Source organism: Empidonax traillii, unplaced genomic scaffold (assembly GCF_003031625.1).
Source record: "Empidonax traillii isolate 1590-97213 ecotype Southwest subspecies unplaced genomic scaffold, ASM303162v1 scaffold47:size1546949, whole genome shotgun sequence".
Classification (NCBI taxonomy): domain Eukaryota; kingdom Metazoa; phylum Chordata; class Aves; order Passeriformes; family Tyrannidae; genus Empidonax; species Empidonax traillii.
The window spans coordinates 216,264-237,808 of record NW_020955240.1 but is presented as its reverse complement, the minus strand read 5'-3'; the positions used below and the strand labels follow the sequence as shown (position 1 = coordinate 237,808).

The following is a 21,545-nucleotide window of genomic DNA, read 5'->3' as shown; positions in this document are numbered from 1 at the left end:
TGAGGTGCTGGAGCAGGTCCAGAGAAGAGCAACGAGGCTGGTGAAGGGACTTGAGCACAAGTCCTATGAGGAGAGGCTGAGGGAGCTGGGGTTGTTTAGTCTGGAGAAGAGAAGGCTTAGAGGTGACCTCATCACTCTCTTCAACTACCTGAAGGGAGGTTATAGCCAGGTGGGGGTTGGTCTCTTCTCCCAGGCAACCAACAATAGGACAAGGGGGCATGGGCTCAAGCTCTGCCAGGGGAGGTTTAGGTTAGATGTTAGGAAGAAATTCTTTACAGAGAGGGTAATCAAGCATTGGAACAGCCTACCCAGAGAGGTGGTGGATTCACCATCCCTGGAGGTTTTTAAAAAGAGATTGGATGTGGCCCTTAGTGCCATGATATAGTAATTGGAGTTGGATCAGGGGTTGGACTTGATGATCTTGGAGTTCTTTTCCAACCCAATCTATTCTATGATTCTATGATTCTGTGATTCTATCCAGTCTCATCTTAAAAACCTCCAGGGATGGAGAATCCATCACTTCCCTGGGCAGCTCATTACAATGCCTGATTACCTTCTCTGTAAAGAATCTCTTCCTAATATCTAATCTAAACCTCCCCTGGCAGAGCTTAAGACCATGCCCTCTTGTCTTACTGACAGCTGCCTGGGAGAAGCTGTTTGACGGAGCATATTTTATTTCTTGCTGAAAGGCAAGATGTTTATCCTTAGGAATCTGTTGTAACATTGAAAAGTCTACAGGCAATAAGCTTACTAATTTTGGGGATAGCTAAAAGTACAATAATTCTAGACTATCACATTAAAAAAAAGTATCCAGACACAATTTTCAAATTCACAACCTGGAGTTTGCCACATATGCATTAATGCTTTGACTTTGACAAGCAAGCTCAGCAAGCTCAACTCTCTTTGATTCATGGCCATATTTTCTAAAATTAGAAATTGATTCTTTCACTGGTTCCAAAAATCAATTTCTTGTACCAGCAAGTGATTTTTTATTGTAGTTTATTAAAAAGAAAGAAAGAAACAAACAAAACCCTTAATTTTTTATTAAGCAAGGGTAAGGCTGCATTTCATGGGACAGGGACCTGGATTATTTTAAATATCCACTTTTTTACTAAGATTTTTCATTCAAACATGTTGATTTAATTAGATCAGGATTTAGGTAAGAAAGAAATTACAGTAAAAGGAAAAAGTGAGAGAACCCTACCCCACACATCCGGGGGAAAAGTGCCTAATAATGTAAAAACAACATGTTTTCTTAAATGGTTATTAACAAAGGTAAAATATAGACTGTAGGCAAACACAGGAAAACCAAAACCATTCTTTTCAATTTTCTCCAACCTACCTCAGTATGTTGATCTGTGTTCAGTAGTGCAAGTGGTTGTACCACGGGTTTCTAAATCTGAGGATAAGGAATAGCTTTCTCTTTCAGTGGCAACATATATCACTTTAAAGAGAAAGAATTAAATGTTAAAGAGACCTAAACATTGATTTGAACCCTGTAATCAATTGCTGGAGTAAAAGAAGGGCAAAGGGAAACACTAATAACACATGATGTTTAATAATTTTATAATTAGAAAACAAAACTCATTCAAAAAAAATCTCAGTGTGAAGTCTTGGTTCTTCAGAATCAAACCTTAAAAAAATTCAGTGCACTGATTACTTCACAATTTTCAAAGACACTTAAGCAGACCATTTGAGAACCCTGACAAAGGTTTTCACTGCTGCCATTAGAAATCAAAGAGCTTTTTAAAATGTCAAAAAATGCTACATATAGAATAAAAAAATAAAATCAAGTATGCAGGGTGCTTTGCTCCTACAATTACAGTAATTTGTCATATACCTTTTGCGAAAATTTCTCTTAAAAATCAGAGACAGCAACTATTTTTGTAGTGCTTCTGCAAATTGATTTTTAAACATTGGCACAGTTTTCCAATTATCCACATTTGGTCCTCTTAAAGAATATCTAGAGCTCCTCATCCCATCTAATTCTTTTCATAACCTAATCAGGCTTTCCCTTAAAACTACCTTGAGCTTTTGGGTTTCCACTGTATCCATTACCTTTTAGCCCCTTCAAATTAGAATTCTATTTAATATTAGGTAAAACAGATTCATTAAATTACTTTGGCTTGAATTTTTGTTTGTTCCTACATGACTGTGATAACACAGCCTTTTTTGTATTAAAAAAATTTAGTCCAGGATATGTGCACGATTCTCCTTTTAATGAGATGTGAAGTTCAAAGTAAAGGGGGTTAAATCATGACACAGAAGAAATGAAGTCTAATAACATTGAGACAGGTGTCTGATGTGTTGCAAAGTTAAAGATATCATTAGGACTAGAGAAAGAGGAGAAGAGCAGTCACATGGGTCCTTAAGAGTGATACCAGTAACATTAGTGAGAATAATAGCTGCTGACGTCTCAATGAAATTAGCTACAGCAGGGCTGGATTATGAGGCACTGAAATAGTACTCAGAGAACTCAGAACTGACCTATTAATCACAGATGGAGCTAAAAAGCCCTGTTGGGTACTAAAAGCTCTCCAATGAGAATATAATTCACTAAAAACTTTTGGATACTTATAGTCAAAGTCTATACATAGAAGTAGGGCATGTGAGCAAAAAAACCAATGAAATAAGTATCCTGAAACTTCTACTGAAGAAACTACATCTTGATTGAGTGGAAAAAAACAAAAACAAGCAAGCAAACAAACAAAAACCAAAACAAAACCAAAAAACCAACCAAACAAACAAAAAAAAGCACCAAGAAAATAAAGTAATAAATTTGCTAGCTTATCATTGCCAGAAAATGTTTTCTCAAGAATCTACTACCCTTAAAAAACATATAGAGAGAAAACTCTTTATTAGGTTTCAGCAGCAGTCCTTATGTTTTCAATCTTGAATGGTTTGAATTGATGTTCTATAATACTTGCAGCAGGATGTGCAGCAAGAACTATATAGAAAAAAAAATATATCAGAGGTTCCAGTGTTGTCTTACAAAGAAAAGATACAAGTATTTCATAGGAAATAAAAGCAACTCATAATATCATCATAAAAGTACAGAAAATAACAGTGAAAAGTTAAATGTAACACAAATAAGCAACAAATGTACCAAACATTACAACCAAAATAAAAAAGGAGAAAGCATTCTAAAATATTACACAAATTATGGGTTTGAAACATTATCTGGAACTTGTTGAAAAAGTATCTTTTAAAAAATCAATCTATCTTTTGTATCTAGTAAGGAAAAGCAAAAACAATGAAATATGCCTGTCACTGTATTTCAGATATTACGTTACACTCCTGATAGAATACGCACAAAGGAACTAAGGTATTCACTCAAATAACTAATGAATAATATAAGAGAAAATTGGGCTTTCAGTGAAAGATATCCAAGTTGGTAGTAACTTAATGTTAACAGAAAAAAAAAAAAAAATCCTACTATATCTCTTTCCCTTAGTTTATTAGAAAACATCAGAATTCAGAAATTACATAAAAATATGTATTATTTCTGTATATACAGAAGTATTTACACCGGTAATCTTCAGTAGAAATAATAGAATTATTAGATAGGTGATGCATGGATAATAAGCACATTGTATACTTTACATTTTATTTAATAGATTAATATTGAGGCTATTTTAAAGATGTATTTCATACCATTTCAGGTTGAAAATACTTTAATTACACAGCACAGTGAAACTGAAAGCTAGCATTATGTTCAATTATAGAAAGCAGTTGTTCTCAGCTGTGTTACAGTTTTTTGATCCAAATGGAGTATGAGCCCTGCGTACTAAAAGATCATAAAATAACCTAACAAAGAAAAGGGAAAAAAAATTCCAAATAATACTGTTGAAGTAAATAGATTTTTGATTCCGTTATCTAATAGAAAAAGCTGTTGAAAATCAATTTGGATTTTTCATAAATTATTTTTAATCTGTTTTTTCTCACCAAGATGAAAAACCTATTGAGATAAGAAGCTGCTGCTAAGGGCATCATAATTTATTAAACAGCTTTTCCATGAGACAATAGGATCTACATTTAATTGCTTCTGCTGTTTGCTGATTGCCCTACTCACCTTGATAGAGAACTCCTGTGGGAGCATTCTATGTAATATGTAATGGCTTGGCAAAAAAGGACAGAAATAAAGACATGCAAGATTTATAAGTGGCCTAATATTCATGGCATTCTGCAGATCTACAGAACAGGAAAAAACAAACTCTCTGCATCCTTGGAGTTATTTTGGGGGAAGAGGATACCTTCAAAACCATAAACTCTCATTTGTGCTTGGTAGACAGCTCCAGCACTGAACTTCGAACCACCTTTTTACACGTTAAGACTATTTATGTAATTGAAGACAAAAGTGCTATTAGTATTGACTGAAACCACATTTCCAAAGAATGTATTTGTGCAAAAGTTTTCTACTGTTATAAATTCCATTTTCAAAGGTTTAATGACTTTTTGAACTTTCTTCTCAGATCTATTATTACATGGATAATCTACTTTGTTTCCTTGTTTTAGCAACTTTAAGGAAAAAAAATCTTTAAGAAAAAACTTTAAGGAAAAAATCACTAGCCTCTAGTGATTTATTTTCAGACAGGTAAATAATTGATATTAATAGTTAAAATAGAAAGAGAACCAAAATGGCTTGAAAAGATAATTTAAAATATACCTTAAGTTTATACATTTTATGACAGATAATACTACTTAGTCATTATGGAAGAATATAGCAGATTAAAAAAAAATAAAATTCATTCATCAGAAGGGATCTTCTGGGTGACATTGCCTGTTGTTAGAGGCTCCACATCATACACACGTTTTCACAGCTATTTTTAACATGCAACAGTCAATTACTTCCATGCAGTTCTCCAATATGCTATTCAAAGGCTGTTGAAGTGGCCAATTAAAACCCATTGATTCCTTCCATTTTGCCAAATAGCTCTAACAGAGAAGTATTAGAAAATCCAATAGAACTGTGGCTAAATTTGCCTAGCAATGTTGGTTAAAATCGCCCTTAAAACTAAAACAATAAAGAATCCACAGGCAAGACATTTCTTTTAACATCTTTATCAGGAGTAACTTTTCTTAAATTTTGGGGGCTTTCTAAGAAGAATTCTCTTTGACTGTGCCATCAGCCATCTTCCATCACTGCAGATCTATATTTAGAATACAAAAATTACCTGATATTTGCCATTCCATTTCATAGTGCATGAGAAATTCTGACGTTCAAGAGTTGAAAACCTCTGTACAGTAAGAGTATGTATCACTGAATACACTGGTACACCGTTTCACAGAATCACAGAGAATCATAGAATATGCCAAGTTGGAAGAGATCTTGTCCTGACTTCTAATGTAAAGAAAAATAATTCTACGCACCAGATCTTTTTTTTTTTTTTTCCTGTAAAGGAAACTGCATCAATTCATAAAAGACTCACATAGAAATCTAGATTCTAGCTACCTAAGTATCATGACAGTCAGGTGAAGTCTCCCTGGTGACTAGAAAAAAGGGAAACATTGCACATATTTTAAAAAAGGCTGAAAGGAGGACTCTGGGAACTACTGACTTGTCAGCCTCCCCACTGGGAGATCATGGAACAGATTCTTCTAGAAGTTGTGCTAAGGTTCTTGGGGGACCAGGAGGTGATTCAAGACAGCCAGCATGACTTCACCAAGGACAAGTTCTGTCTTATCAACACAGTGGCTTTCTATGATGGAGCAACTACATCAGTGGGCAAGGGAAGAACTAAGGATTTAATTTATATGGACTTCTAAAAAGCTTTTGACATGATCCCCCAAAACTTCTTTTTCTCTAAATTGGAGAGAGATGGATTTCACAGATGGACGACTCAGTGGATGAGGAATTGACTGGATGGTCTCATGCAAAGGGTAGCCAACAATAACTTAATGTCTGGACGGAGATCAGTGATAACTGGTGTCTCTCAGTCCATACTGGGACCAGTGGAGTTTATTATCTTCATCAGTGACACAGACGGTGGAATTGAATGTACCCTCAGTAAGTTTCAAGATGACACCAAGATGAATGGTGTGGTTGACATGCCCAAGGCATGGAATGCCATCCAGAGGGATCTCAATAAGCAAAAGAAGTGAATCTATGTGAATTTAATGAGGTTCAACAAGGCCAGGTGCAAGGTCCTGAATCTGGGTTGGGACAACAACCAGCATTAATGCAGGCAGGCTGGGGGATGAAGGGATTGAGAGCAGCCCTGCCAAGAAGGATGTGGGGGTACTGGTGAATGAGAGGTTGGACATGAGCAGGTAGTGTGCATTCATAGCACAGAACGCCAACCATGTTCTAGGCTGCATTAAAAGCAGCATGGGCAGCAGGTCGAGGGAGCTGATTCTGCCCCTGTGCTGTGCTCTGGTGAGACCCCATCTGGAGTACAGTGTCCAGGTCTGGAGTCCTCAGCATAGGAAAGACATGGACCTGTTGGAGTGAGTTTACAGCAGGGCCATGAAGATGATAAGAGGGATATGACACTCCATTACAAGGAAAGGCTGAGAGAGTTGGGGTTGCTTAGCCTGAAGAAGAGAAGGATCCAAGGAGACCTTTTTTGTGGTGTTTCAGTATTTAGAGGGGGCTTATAAGAGAGGTGAGGACCTTTTATTAGAGCCTCTCGGGATAGGGCAAGGGATAATGGTTTTAAAAGGAAAGAGAGCAGACTCAGTCTAGATCTAAAGAAGAAATTTTTGGAATGAGGGTAGTGAAATACTGGAACAGGTTGCCCAAAGATGTGGTGGATGTCTTGTTTCTGGAAACATTTAAGGTCAAGCTGGAACAGTGCTCCGAGTAACCTGATCTAGTTGAAGATGTCCCTGCTCATTGCTGAGGGGGTTAGACTAGCTGACCTTTAAAGATCTCCTCCAACCCAAACCATTCTTTCATTCTGTGTACTCAGAACACTAGAAAAAAAAGTTTTCCTTACTTTTTTAAGACATACAAACACATCTGTGCTTTCTGCAAAGTATTCTCTAACAAATACTAATGATAGTGCCAAATTTATCCAGGATGCCAAAGTCTCTTTTTGATATCAGAAATACGATACATCTTAAAGCTCATAGCAGTAACTGTTGCTATGATAAATCTCATTCCAAATGTTCTCAAATTATGTTTCTGAAATCTAAAACTCAGGCATCTTGAATATTCAGCATTTTTAGAGCACTTAAAGCACTGGTAAAGAGGAAAGAAGAGCAGGTTTTTACAAAATTTAGATATGCTTCTAATTATCTCATTCTGTGTTTTCTGTAACTCACAGTTAAAATACTGAGCACATTTTTAGTAAGGAAAACATTATATCATCATTGTTCTGAGATGTTCTGGTGCCTTTCCAATCCTTGCTCTTACCTACGTTATTGATAATGTAAAAGAGTAAACACAACTCGACTAGACTGCCATTCTGTGAGAGCATTCTTCAAGGTTTCTAAGAGGTAGCTAAAGCACTTAAGATCTTCATGAGCAGCTTTTTAAAATATTAAGAATATGATGTTTAGAGATAAAGTCTCTAGCTATCAGAGATACAGATTTATCATTACTGCAGTCTCTATTCTGTTTCTTTCCTGAACATGTCTGCATGGTTGAGGCTTTGACTCTACTGTTGCCCACCCATCTCTATGTAACAGACTTCAATGGCATCATTTTCACAGTACACCTGAATTGCAATGAAGAATGCGAAGCTTAGACATCTCCCTCTCCAGTGACCCACCTGCAAAAACTCGAGTTGAGGGTACAGGAGGCAAGAAGCATTGAGCTGACAGCAAGCTCTGCAAGCGCTTTGCCAAGCCAGCCACTGTCAGGAGTTGCATCGCCAGGGAACAGAAGTCCTTCCCACAGAGACAGCACAAACTGAACGCATAAACCAACACTGTTTTACAAATTTTTAAAACATCTATCATCCAAAATTCAGTTGAAACCATAAAACAGGTTCCAAAGGTATAAAAGGGAGGAAACAGCTACATATGATCCTGTAGGCTGCATTTCTTTAAGAAATCAGGAAAAAAAAGACCATATATAAATACTTTTATATATAAATTACAATTTCAAAGCACTTCTTCCTGCCCAGCATTCTGTATCTGTCCACTTGATTAATACCCCTTATTATATACTGTGAATACATGGAAAGCAAACGGCATTTAAAGAAAGCAGTGAACTTGAACTCACAGTCACAATTATGCTTATTTACATTTTCCAAGTACAAAAACCTTTATCAAATGTATTACATAAAAATCTTTATCAAAAGTATTACATAAGGAGATAACGAGATTTTTTTTTTGGTGGGGGGTCAGGGGGTGGTAGAAATTAAACACCTGAATGAAAGTTGCAAAGAGAAAGACTGAAAATCTTGCAGGTATTACTCCATGTATTTCTTTTCATTAGCAATTGGTTTATTTATTTATGTATTTACTTTTTTTATTTATTATTTTTAATACAAATGACACTACTTATCTGGTCAGATCTTTTCTATTTTACAGGTTTTAAAGGCAGATTCTGATGCATTCATGTATTCTGTTTCGGGAAGTTGTATAGCTTTTCAAATCAGAATTTTTTGTTTTAATATACTGTAGAATGAATGAAACAATGGTCTGAGTATCTGATCTTATAATAGGATTGCATTCAAATATGTTTATTATGTAAAAAGCTCTTACAACTTTTATTCATAGCCACTCTGCAGGGGACAAGCAATGCTGTAAATCATCTGTTCTCTAAAATCCTTCTTCCACTCCATGGAAGAAACAAGTGAGCCTCTAGCTGGTATAATCCCTACCTTATTATGACTTAATCTCTGATTTCTGCTTGGTTGCCATAAATAGGCAGATATTAGCTCAGCTGCAGCTCCGGATGCATATCTTTTTGTGACTGTGGCATTCACAGTGGCAGTTATTTCACCATAAGCCACATCTCCTTTCAAAATGAAATCCTATAGGAAGAAATATTATTAGGTATATATGTATACGTATGTATAGAGATTTCATTCTTGCTACTGTATAGCATAAGCTCAACAATATACGCTTCAATGACTTAAGCATAACAGCAGTTAAAACTTGAAAATATTTATTATATAGATAACCACCACAGGACCCTAACTGTATTTTTATCCAGCTGTAATGTCTAATATTACAAATCAACCCCCTCCCTAAAAATCTGCCTAATATTGGAAAGCGTATTTCAGTATTTGCAGGTTGGATATTCCAACAACTCTTGGATTAGAAAGGGCAATACAAAACCAAAACCACAGCAGTACTCTCCTTCTCTGAGCAATTTCTAGGATTATTATACCTTCACGGGACAGGTTACTCTGCTACAGATATTTCGTAAGAAAGACCACTTTCTATGCCAGTTATTCAAAAGACTAAAAAAGTCTCTGGGAGAACTGCACACTGTCTGCTGTACTTTCAATTTGAAGAGCTTTCCTAGGACACTTGAGGTGAAAACAGTAAAAGAGAAAGAAAAGGTATTTGTTGATTCATAGCCCTCACCAAATCTCCATTTCAAGATCTCTGTGTTTAAGTACAGACAAGAAAACTATGCTCTCAGCATCTGAGACAACCAGTAAGCAGTGTGGAAGGGCTGAAAGTACTCAAAAAATAAGTGGATGTAGAGCTGGGTGTCTCTTAGCCTGTACATGAAAATAGGCTTTTCTGTATGACATTACCCTAGCATTCAAGGAATTTATCTCCCACTTTTCTCCCATATATAAATTTCTTCCTACCACACAACTCTAAGAAGTTTATAGGGAAAGTAATAATTTTTATTTCTTTGTATCTGTTTGGTTTGTATCGTATTTGGAAACAAGAAGGTAAGACACTACAAAGATGACATTGTTGATGCCAGATGAAAAATCTGTCAGATAGCAGAATATATACTGGAGCCAAATACAGAAAATGAAATTGTATGACTAATTTGGAATGTCTGTAAAGATTCTGACCCACTATTCACAAATTAAAATACTGAGGATAGGCAAAACACTGCCTAATAGCAGTTATAGGCTATGTTTGTTAGGGCAGTTGTGCCATGAGACCCATTGCATGAAATTATACTTTATAAGGGGTAAGAAAAAAAACAGTGACAGATTTCAAGAAGGTTGCTGGGAACTTTCAGATCTTTCATGAGTTGATAAACATTGGATGAAATATCTCTATCAGAGTTTAAGAATTAAATAAATTGTATCTGAAGTTGGAAGCCTAAGTTATTATTTAGATGCCTAAATATATATAAGCTGGATGCAATCAAATGTAAAGCTAAATATATTTACTTCTCACATCGGTACTTTTTTAGTAAATAAATCTGCTGTTAGAGGATGGCATGATCTGTACATTGTTATTTCAGTAAATCCAACCTATTAAAATTGTTTTATTTTGTTCTTAATGCGTACATTTTAATTTAGTTGAGTATTGATTTCCATACACTTCTGAATATACCTAGATACCATATGTGGCATATTTGTTCCTCTGTTTGAGGTTCTGAGAGTAGGTATGGATGACATGCCTCACTCATTTTTCAATTACTATACTTACTACACTAATTAAAGACAAATTATCCCAAGAATTAACACTGGAAGATGACATTCTCTAATTTACAGACCATAAAAACAAATTTCACAAATGGTCTAAGATGCATAAAATCTTCGACTCAGAGAATGGTTTGAGAGCAGCCTTGGGAAGAGAGACTAAAGGGTATTTGTGCATGAAAAGCTGAACATGACCCAGCAATGTGCACTTGCAGCCCAGAAAGTCAACTGTATCTTGGGCTGCATCTAAAGCTGTGTGGCCAGGTCAAGGGAGGGATTCTGTCCCTCTGCTTCACTTTGGTGAGGCTCCACCTGGAGTGCTGCAGCCAGCTCTAGGACACAACACAAGAAAGACATTGACCTATTGCAGTGAATTCAGAGGAGAGCCACTAAGTCGATCATAGGGATAGAGCACCTCTCCTATGGAGGCAGGCTGAGAGTTGGGGCTGTTCAGACTGGAGATGGCTTTATAGCACCTTCCAGTACCTAAAGGTAGCTGGAGAGGGACTTTCTACAAGGGCATGTAGTGACAGGACAAGGGAGAATGGCTTTAAACTGAAAGGGTAGAGATTTAGTTTAGATACTAGGAAGAAATTCTTTACTGTGAGGGTGGTGAGGCACTGGAACAGGTTACCCATAGAGGTTGTGGACTCCCCATCCCTAGAGGTGCTGAAGACAAGACTGGATGGGGTTCTGAGTAACCCGGTCTAATGGAAGGTTCCCTGCTCATGGCAATGTTGGAACTAGATGAATTTTTAAGGCCCCTTCCAACCAAACCATCCTATGATTCTATGATCTGATGAATTAAGATGATTTTTAATGATTTTTTTGTATTTGGTAAATACAAAAAATATCAACTTAAGTTCAGATCCACCAAACCAAATTTTTGGCTTAAAATAGCAGTCAAAAACAAAATTAGCCTGCTATTTTTAATAAGTCTCAAGCATCTAACTGTGCACTAAATGAAAGTAACACTGCAATCAATCATTTGACAACTACAATCTACTCACTTCCCATAAGGCATTACTTGCCCACAGAGAATATGTCATAGATGATACAATGGCAAACAAAACCAACTTTTGAAACAGTTCTTCCCTAGTACCCATATGCACATATCACTAGGGTCTATGTGCCTCTGTGCTCGATGCTTCTACTGCTACCAGAAAGTCTATTTCAAGTCTATTCTATTTCTACGAAGGGCTTGCCCAGTTCCGAATTTCCAAGGTCTATTACATTTTAAAGGAAGTTAAACTGAAAACTTTAAGTTGTTTGTAAGTAACAGAGGGTATACTGACATCAATAGAAAACAAATCACTCTTAAAAACCCTAAGGGTTTGAGAACTTATTCTTTAAAATCTGTTCAAATAAATTTGTAATGAAAAACAAATCAATTAATAATGCAAAATAGGACACAATGAAGGAATGGAATATAAAATGCTATGGCACAGTAAGGAAAATCTTTTTTTTTTAAAATGTTCTAAGATCATGTTGTTGTTGAGCTAGGCATAGAACTGACCTTAGAATTTCATCTAATAACTGTTGTGTCAAGCCCTACAACTTGTGAAGTGCAAGCCAATGTTCTGTTAGAGTTACATTCATATGATAATACATGTGATTTTATCCTTAGATACTGATATTAAAAATGTGTCCATATGTCAGATCAAACACCAAAGACCATTTGTTAGTGGTTGAAATTAAGAATGTGATCAGTGTTATACAAAAATCATTAAATAAGGTGCTACATTTCCTTGCAGATAGAAAGAGTGAAGTTACCTTTTTTCACCTCTACAAGAATTCTCTATTTTTATGAAGGGAACAAGCTAACATCTGCCATACCAAAGTAAACCAATTAAAATTAGACAATAATAATGCAATTTAAACCAATTTCTCCAGACAATTGAAAATATGAAGCCATGACAATGTAAAAAAAAAAAAAAAAAAAAAAAAAAAAAAAAAAAAAAAAAAAAAAAAAAAAAAAAAAAAAAAAAAAAAAAAAAAAAAAAAAAAAAAAAAAAAAAAAAAAAAAAAAAAAAAAAAAAAAAAAAAAAAAAAAAAAAAAAAAAAAAAAAAAAAAAAAAAAAAAAAAGGCAAAAAAAAATTGAAATTTTGAATATTCCACATTTTTTTGAATTTACTGAATAAAGCCTTCTGTAAAATTAAAAGTTGTGGCATAAGTAGGCATAAGTAGACTAGAGATCATCTTTTTGAGCAATTACCTAAGCCAAATAAAACTGAAAGAAACAGATTCCTTCACACAGCTGAACTGGAGACTTAGATATACTCAACTTCACTATAGCTTTCCAGGGTTTGAATAGCTTTAATATTCAGGCAATTGTTTTATTCAGTTCTCAAAAGCAGGAAGGTTACTGCCTAAATAAGACAAAATACAAACTTTCATACCCTTTTTTCATACATCTTTTTAAAAACAATAATAAATTCTCAAGGTAACCCAGGAATATCAAGTTAGCCAGTCTTAAAAGTAGAGAAATAAACGCTCCTTCTTTTGGCTAATATTTCTCCATGTTTCCGGTACAGATGGATTGGACACTTAAAAATAGTTATCAGTTTCCTAAGAAAAACTGTCATGCCTTTTGCAGATGCTGTTCTTGTTCTATCCACTCCTTTGAAGCCTTTAATTTTGTGCCTTCCATTTTGCTAATTCCATGGAGTGAGTCACACAGGGAAAATTATTCTGTTTATTAACATCTACTGACAAGTAGCTTTTACTGGAAATATTCTTATATTTTGTAATGGTTAATATAACAATTATCTTAAATCATTCTGCTATGATCAAAGAGTTAATTGAGTCACAAAAAACTTCAAGTATCATGTATTCAATTTAGGTTTCAGCAGGTAATACTGAATTAATATTAGCATAAAAATTGCCATTCGGTATAGCGTAGCAGTGAAACCTATTTCCATTTTAATGAAAGTATAATAAGCTGTAAATTATAATTCTTAACAAACCCTCTTCATTTTTTGTCAGCTTTCAACATTTTTTTGTCATTCTTCTTTCTCCTCCCTCTTCTCCCTACCCACAAATACTGTGTTGAAAATACCAAAGAAATTAGTCAATCTTCACTTACAGACACAGGCAATTCTTTGGTTGTCTCTGAATGCCAAATAAAAGGATTTCAAGTAAATTTGTTAATTTACCAAAATCTTCAACACTATAATTTCTTTTGCCAGTAGTAGACGAATTCCTTAAGTGAACTGCTCTATGAATGAAATACCATATGCACTAAAGAATGTTTAGAAAAAACATAAGCACCCAGAGATCTACTTACAAAATAATTTATAAATGAAAAAGCTTTACTAATAAATAATCAATCAAGCTTACTTTAACAATAATGTAAACAGTTTCAAGGTTTTTTGTTCACTATTAAATTATATTTAGGAAGTAGTGGCACAAGGTAATTTTTGATGAGTCAAACTGCAGCTATGGACTACCTCTTCCCAAAGAAGAGAAGACAATCCTTTGTAAGCAGGTAAGAGTGAAAGACTGCAAAGGAACAGCATGAACACTCAACAGGGTTTTTATGAATAAAAGAAGCTTCAGTTTAATTTCTTCTATTGTGACTTGATTTTCCAAGAAGATATAAATCAGGATTATACGCAGCAACAGCAAGACTTTCTGCAAGTTTACAGTATCCTTCGAGAAAAACATTAATTTAGCCTGTTTAAAAGATGTACTATTAATGACACATAGTGTTTCAAAGTGTTTTCAATACAAAATAACAAAAATTGTAGCGCACCAAAAAGACCAAGGTAGGAAATAACTTTATTTAGAGATTATATGCTGAGGACAGAAGAACAGAAGACAGGTCTTGGCAAGATCCATATCGCAAAGACAAAAAAGTTTAGTTTGACTCAGTTGTGGTAATATAAATATGAGTACAGTAGTAATCCAAAAATGCAGGTTATATGATCTCATTCTGGAACAACAGATTAAAATCCCAACAGGATACTCATTTACACATGCTGAGCAATGAGTTTATATTAGCTCATGGAGTTAAATTATCTTGTCTGCACAGAAATTCTGCATGAAAAAGTGCCTAACTATTGTGTGGAAGACTATAGAACACTTCTGAGGTGAGGGATGTAATTTACACATAAAGATGTATATCTAACCTACCCACTAGGGGTGCTGTAAGGCTTAGCCAAGTAAGGCATGTGGAGTACTTTTAACTTTTCACATTACGGACAGTCATAAGACTTCTACGGACAGTCATAAGACTTCTAAGATAAATAATAAACAAAAGAAGCCTTGCCCCATTTTGCAAACAGTAGAAATTATTTCATCTCTTCCCTGATATTCATCATGCTGAATGCTGGTTAGATGCTGCTCGGCAAAAAAGATACCTTGAAATGAAACTCTTTGTTTCAGTCCGTATCTTACTACATCTTACTACACTCATTCTAACTTGGGAAATAAACTCTGACAATGCCTGAAGGAAAGTTACACCTATCACTGAGCATAAGAAAACAGGGAATAAGGTGACCTTTCATATTTAGCAGTACTGTGAAAATCTACTGGCCACAGAGACCAAAAGTCTTTGGTCTTTAACAGATTGCTTCTTAGGTTAAGAAATCTTGATTCTTTTTTTTCTCCAAATTCAGATTCAGATCCAGATTTCCAAAGGAGGAACTGAGATATTCCTCTACAGTTTTTATGTTAAGTATAAACTATGTGAAAAACTAGTTAAATACGTGTTGAAATGCAGTTAGGAAAGAAGCCTTTCTTCTTCTCCCACTATAAAATACAAGTATTGAATTTCTAGAACAAGTAGATGAATAAATACCAGCATGAAACACTGGGTTTAGAAGCGAATAGTTATGCGATGAGAACAGCATAGCACTGGTCAGACTCTGTTCCCCATAACTTCATGAGCTGAGGTGACTCATCAGGTCCTAAGAACATAAAGAAAAGCTGGTTTCATGTTGTTAGCATAAATATCTTCATCTTCCATCAGTTTTCTTCACAGTTACATATTCTATTTTTATAAAGTGGAAGACAGTGCATAACAATGGAAAGCCAAACCAATTTTGGATGGCTGAAAATCATATAGCGTTCCATAAAATGTAAAAATAAACAATTCAGCATGATTATTTTAGAACACTGGCGAAAACAGAAGTGCCATGACCAGTCGTTTCCTGAACACCTCCTGGGATGGTGATTCCACCACTTAACTGGGCAGTCCTTTGCAATTCTTTCAGTGAAGAACAATCTTTTCAGTGAAGAAATTCTTCCTGATGTCCAGCCTGTACTTTCCCTGGCACATCTTGAGGCCATTTCCTCTTGTCCTATCACTAGTTGCCAGGAAGAAGAGACCAACACCATCTGGCTACAACCTCCTTTCAGGTAGCTGTAGAGAGTGAAAAGGTCTTCCCTAAGCTTTCTTTTCTCCAGTTGAACAACCACAACTCCTTCAGCTCTGCGGCCCTTCTCTGGACTCAGTCCAGCACCTCAATGTCCCTCTTATACTAAGACGCCCAAAACTGGACACAGGATTCATAGTGGGGCCCCGCCAGAGTCAAGAATAGGCACTTCCCTGGTCCTGCTGGCCAAAATATTACTGATACAGGCCAGGATGCCATTGGCCTTCTTGGCCACCTGAACACACTACTACCTCATGTTTAACCACTGTGGACCAGCACCTCTAGGTCTTTTTCCACCAGGCAGCTTTCCTGCCACTCTTCCCCCAGCCTGAGTGGCACTATCTCAGGTTGTTGTGATCCAAGTGTAGAACTGAGCACTTGGCCTTCTTGAACCTTATACTGTTGACCTTGGCCCATCGATCCAGCCTGTCCAGACCCTTCCACAGAGCCTTCTTGACCTCCAGCAGATCAAGGATTTCCTGCTGAAGCCCAGGTAGATAACATCCACAGACTTTCCCTCACCCACTTAGGCAGATCACCTGGTCATAGAAAGAGATCAAGTGCTCTAGGCGGGACCTGCCTTTCCTAAACCCTGCTGGATGGGTCTGATCCCCTGGTTGTGCTGTATATGCCACATGATCACACTCAAGATGATCTGTCCCATGGCCTTCCCAGGCACCAAGGTCAGGCTGACAGGCCTGTAGTTCCCCAGATCCTCCTTCCAGCATTTCTTGGGGATAAGTGTCACACTGGCCAACCTCTAGTCATCTGGGACCTCCCTGTTTAGCCAAGAATGATGGTTAGTGATGATAAATTTTGATGAACTAGTCAGTAATAAAATAATTATGAGGCAAGGGACAACATGTATAACCATGCATTTGCATTGTTTTTCATTAAATATATAGAACAATAATGGTCAAGTAATTATGGTGGGATTTAAAAGGAACCAAGAAATTATTATTTTTTCTTTACTCCCTGTCTTAGTAATCAAACTAAATTTCACTCAATCTTAACAGGCCAAAGGTTGGTAGAAAAGGAAGAATAGTCATAGGTTACATTTTTGATCTTGAAGTTGATATATTCACCTTGGATTAATTTCAAATCTTTGCCAGTTTAAATACAGCTATTCTTGGACATGGGTTTCTCACTTCTATTTTCCTTATGGTAAAGCTAAAAGACACATGCAGTATTTGCTTATGCAATTAGGCAAGCTAAAATTGAATGTCATGTTTATCTTTATTTGGTTTCTCATCACAAATGCAGATAAAGTGTAAAGGAAAGGAAAGCCAGGTTACATAATTCAGCAATCAATGTTTCTAAAATAACTTTCCGTGTGAATGGCAGTAGGCTGCCTATTGTTAATACATAATTTATGTTGTACAGTGTGTAATGTGGTAAGTTGTTATAAAATCCTACTCCTCCTACTATCATCACAAATGTGCCTCGGTATTTCTAGGACTAAATTCATCCTCACTCAAGATATCACTTGCCCCACACACTGCACCTCTTTAATATATTTTGTATTTGCTTCTCTACTATCCAAACTCTTTGAAACAATTTCAGATAAAATATCTCTTTTTTGTCTACTTCAGTCTCAGTTTTATATCCCCTTTAGAATCCTGTCTGATACAGTTGTGCTCTCAGTCATACTGCCTTGAAACATATGCTTTATATGCTTTATAGCTGGTTTTTGCCAGCAGTCAGTTCCTACCTATTACTAAGGTTACCAAGAGGGTTCAGATACTGGAATTTTAGCTACACTTCCAAAAGCGTACGGGTTCCTAATCAAACCCTGCTCTGAGGGCCATCACTTTTTGGCTATTCTTTCCCTAAATCCATATAGATGGCCTAATGCAAAATGTATATCCACCCCTGACAACATTAAATCCTGGATATTTTAAATAACACATTATATTTTAAAAAGGTTTATATTTTTATCCTCTCCCCAACTCTTTCTCCCCATATTCCACAAAAGACAAATAAGAACTGTCACATGAAGGCATACTGCATGTCTCCAAGGTACCTCTGGAAAGCAACATCTCTAAGATACTGAAAATAGTGAATCCTATTTCTAAAATATTTGGTTCTGCGTGCACATAGATGTTACAAACAGCATGATGCATATAAGGCTGGCCACAGAATACCTTTGATGTGTTGCATCAGCATTTTAGAAACATTATTAAAGACGATCAACTAGTATTTATTATATTGAATAAACACAAAAGTATTTGTGTCCCATGAAAGATATTCTTCTGTCTTATCTTCATTGTCATCCTTTAAAGGACATCTAAAAGTAGCATGAGAGGACATTAAATACATACAGAAAACTTTTTTTTTGTGACAGTTTGTATTCACAGTAGAAAAGGTTGGCACACCTTACAGGCAATGCATAGATTTTTGAAGGTTCAGAATTAAAACAAAAGCAATGACTGGCAGCTTAACACCCTGGCACCTGTAAACGCCCCTTAAAGAACTACTGTAGCATGAATAAGCAAATTTGTCAGTTCTCCAAGAGTCGAGATGAACAGTGTGTTTGAAATATTTGCATTCTAAATCAAGGTCTGTGATTAGGTAAGCACAATGCAGGCATGGTACAGTTTGCATTCAGTTAAATTGCAAATATAGCACATGTCATTATCTTCCCACATCTTTCCAGCAAACATAATCCCCAAACAGGGGGAAGATGCCAGTCTTCCTCCAACAAGGGTTCACATAGTGTGACAGACAGGAAAGGGCTGGCAAGGAGCACACAGAAAAAACCAGGTAACTAGTTTTGAGAGAAGATAGACAGAGAATGTCTAGGTTGTCCCAAGCCTCTCTCACAGACTTCAGGACTCATGCTCGAAAAATGCTTAGTCAGAACATGAACCCCGGGGGGTTAAAACATGCCTAAAATAATTTTTCTAAAAGCTCTTAAAAAGAGAGTTAAACCAGAGGGAGACTGGAAGCAGTCTCCCTGACAGGTGTGGACACACCTGCAGTGTCCTTTCCAGCACACTCTACTAATACATCCAAGACCTCGCTGATCATTGCTTAGGGGATATGTCTTTAAGCTGGCCCTCAAGGGATGCTACAAAGCGTGAGACTGTCCTACGGCAAGGTTATAACAAGTAATCACGGAAACAAGCACAGCTCTGGGAGCAGCTCCCCCACACCCCCGCCGCCAGGGCACGCCCACCCACCGCGTGACGCGGGGCGCGCGGGCCCCGCCATTGGGCGCGCGGGGCCGTGGCAGCGCTGACGGCAGGGCGGGCGCGAGCCGGCCCGGCCCGGCGTGGCCCTCGCGCTCCGGGAGCGCGGCCGTCCCGGCACCTGCCCGGGGAAGGTCCGTCCTCGGGCTGTCCTGCAGATTCCTGACGCGCAGAGCCTGACGCCCACTGAGGGGAAACCTGCCGAACAAACGCGCCCAACCCCTCAACTCCGATGTGGGTTGGTTGGTTTTCTTAAGATAGCTTCCATAACGTTTTCTTCTAATATTCTGAGAGACTTAATATTTACACAAAGGGCAAAAGTTCTGTGGGGGAATACCTTTGTCTTAGTTAAATTAGTCACTAAGCACTAAACAAGACATTGATTCCCAACATCAGGAACAAGGTATGACGCAACACTGGTAGAATTTATAAGCAACTGCACTGTATTGCAAGGAGAGTAGAAAGGGTTTTTTTTTCAGTCAGGAAGAACTATAGACGCCCGTGATTCAAAGAGGAAACAGATGCTTTAATGATGATAAAGGGGTTTTGATGCTATATGAATGACTTTCAAGCAATCACATTAGAGAATCTACCATACAAAGGCATTTATTAAAGATTACTAAATTCCCATATGAGTGAGCATTTTTTCCTGTTTTCAGATCGCTTGAAAGTATGTAAGTAAATAAGTTCCAGGACAAACAAAACAATATCATTGTGGAAAATATGTCTGTTATTTTTTTCAAGTCAGGCTAAGATTGAAATGGAGAAAACTGTTCTTTTGATATAGAAAGAAAATCCATCTCCCTGCTTAAAATATTGTTATCATATAAGGAAACATGACCATAACAATACAATTTTAATAACTTGCCTGTTTTGTAAAGGCAAAGGAGTGCCAAACTCACATTACTTCATCACTCCGTAAGATTTTAATTCTTCTCATACCTCGATTACCCTTTTTGACATTAATTTAGGGAAAAACATAGCAGCTGATATTTGCCACAGTATTTTGCAAACAACCATTTTGCTTCTAACAGTCTATAGTATGCATTGACTACTCACCATATCCATGAATGCCTCCTAAAGGGGAAATTATTCACATGCATCATGTTCACAGATCTTCCAACATTAGTGTTTTCCTTTCAGCCAGACTTATCTGTTACGGTATTCATAGATGCATGCCAGAACAACTGCATGAGCAGTCAACAGCAGGGATTATTGCCAGAATTACTGTAATCCGCAAAAAATAAAAATTCCCAGGATCCAATGAAAGACTTCTCATAGGGTTTTCTAGGTACACGTCCATCCATTTATGCATCACTTGCTATTTTAAAGAAACATTAAACTAATCAGTATACAGAAACTGTTCTGACAATGCCAACAGTCTGACTTGATAAAAATCCAAGTGCTTTGTGAATTAAAGCATCTTCATATGCAGCATTTTGGACAGTTGGAAAAGGTTAGTTAAAAGATAGTTTCTTGCTATCTGTGCCAAATCAGTGTTTAAGGGGAGATGTGTAACTTCAGATTGCTTTGCCATGTTCAGAAATGAATATTGCTTTTTCTTCTTTCTTAGACACATATTCATCTGTGATCAGTTTAATGCAGTTTTCTTTTCTTACAAGCCCACAGAACAGGATGATGTTAATAGCCTTGTACAACAATCCCAAACTTCTTTTGAATTTAATACTGTGACTTTGTTTCTTCAGCTAAGAAAGAAAGAAGTATGCTTTTTCCACTCCATAGGACAGGACTACAGTTAGATACCATCAAGAGATATGATCATATTGTGACCAAATTAATTTTTGCTGTCTAACCCCATAAAAAGGCTGCCTGCTCCCTTTAAGTAAAATGACTAAGCTATCGACTCCCACTGCAGAATCTGGTTCTGTTTTGGTGTTACACTGTATATAAACCCACGTGCATCAATTTGTAGTCGCAAACCGAAAGCAAAGCTGTAAGTCTCGTGTTACCTAAGCATTCTTTCTCTGCTGTCCTTTTTTTTCCCAGTTCAGGTCCCAGACAGTAGTTATCACTCCTTACGCTCTGGTAAGTATCCTCGGAAAGATTCTTAAGCCCCGGCTACAAGAGACGGCGTCTATTTTGAAGCAAATGCAGAGTCAACAGGCTCTCTCTTCCTTTTCCCGGACGAGAATTTCCGGCCTCCCCTCGGGCTCGTGGTCTCCCCGCCCAGCAGCAGCAGCGGCAGCCCCGGACAGTGTCGGGCTGCGTGGCACTGTCCCTGCAGCAGACTGGGCTAGGCTGCGGAGAGGGCTCTCTGCCTGGCAGAGGCTGTGCTGGCGTCAAGGGGGCCCTCTAGGTGGGTTCTCCAGGCACCGCACATTCTGCCCTGCCGCTCCCACCCGCTCGGGATGGAGGGGAAGGACAGGGCACTGGAGAAGAAGGCGCGGGAGAGCCTTCCATAGAATGGCCTGTGCCTCCCGGGGGACAGAAAGCACTT

The 21,545-nt window shown here is 37.2% G+C and overlaps 1 protein-coding gene across 3 annotated transcripts in view; it reads right to left on the bottom strand.

Annotated features, from left to right (window-relative positions):
• Window positions 1-21,545, bottom strand: part of PDE4D (phosphodiesterase 4D) — a 357,539-nt gene that overhangs the window by 244,177 nt on the left and 91,817 nt on the right. Inside the window, exons 1-2 of one of the 3 annotated variants that reach the window (XM_027878922.1) lie at window positions 21,058-21,307; window positions 20,147-20,408 (exon numbers count right to left, since the gene is read on the bottom strand). The exons of the other annotated variants lie outside the window; for them this stretch is intronic. Of the exons in view, the coding sequence (XP_027734723.1) occupies window positions 20,147-20,193 (47 nt within the window). The 5' untranslated portion in view covers window positions 20,194-20,408; window positions 21,058-21,307. Of the gene's footprint in view, window positions 1-20,146; window positions 20,409-21,057; window positions 21,308-21,545 lie in introns of those variants that run through there. 3 annotated transcript variants of the gene reach the window in all.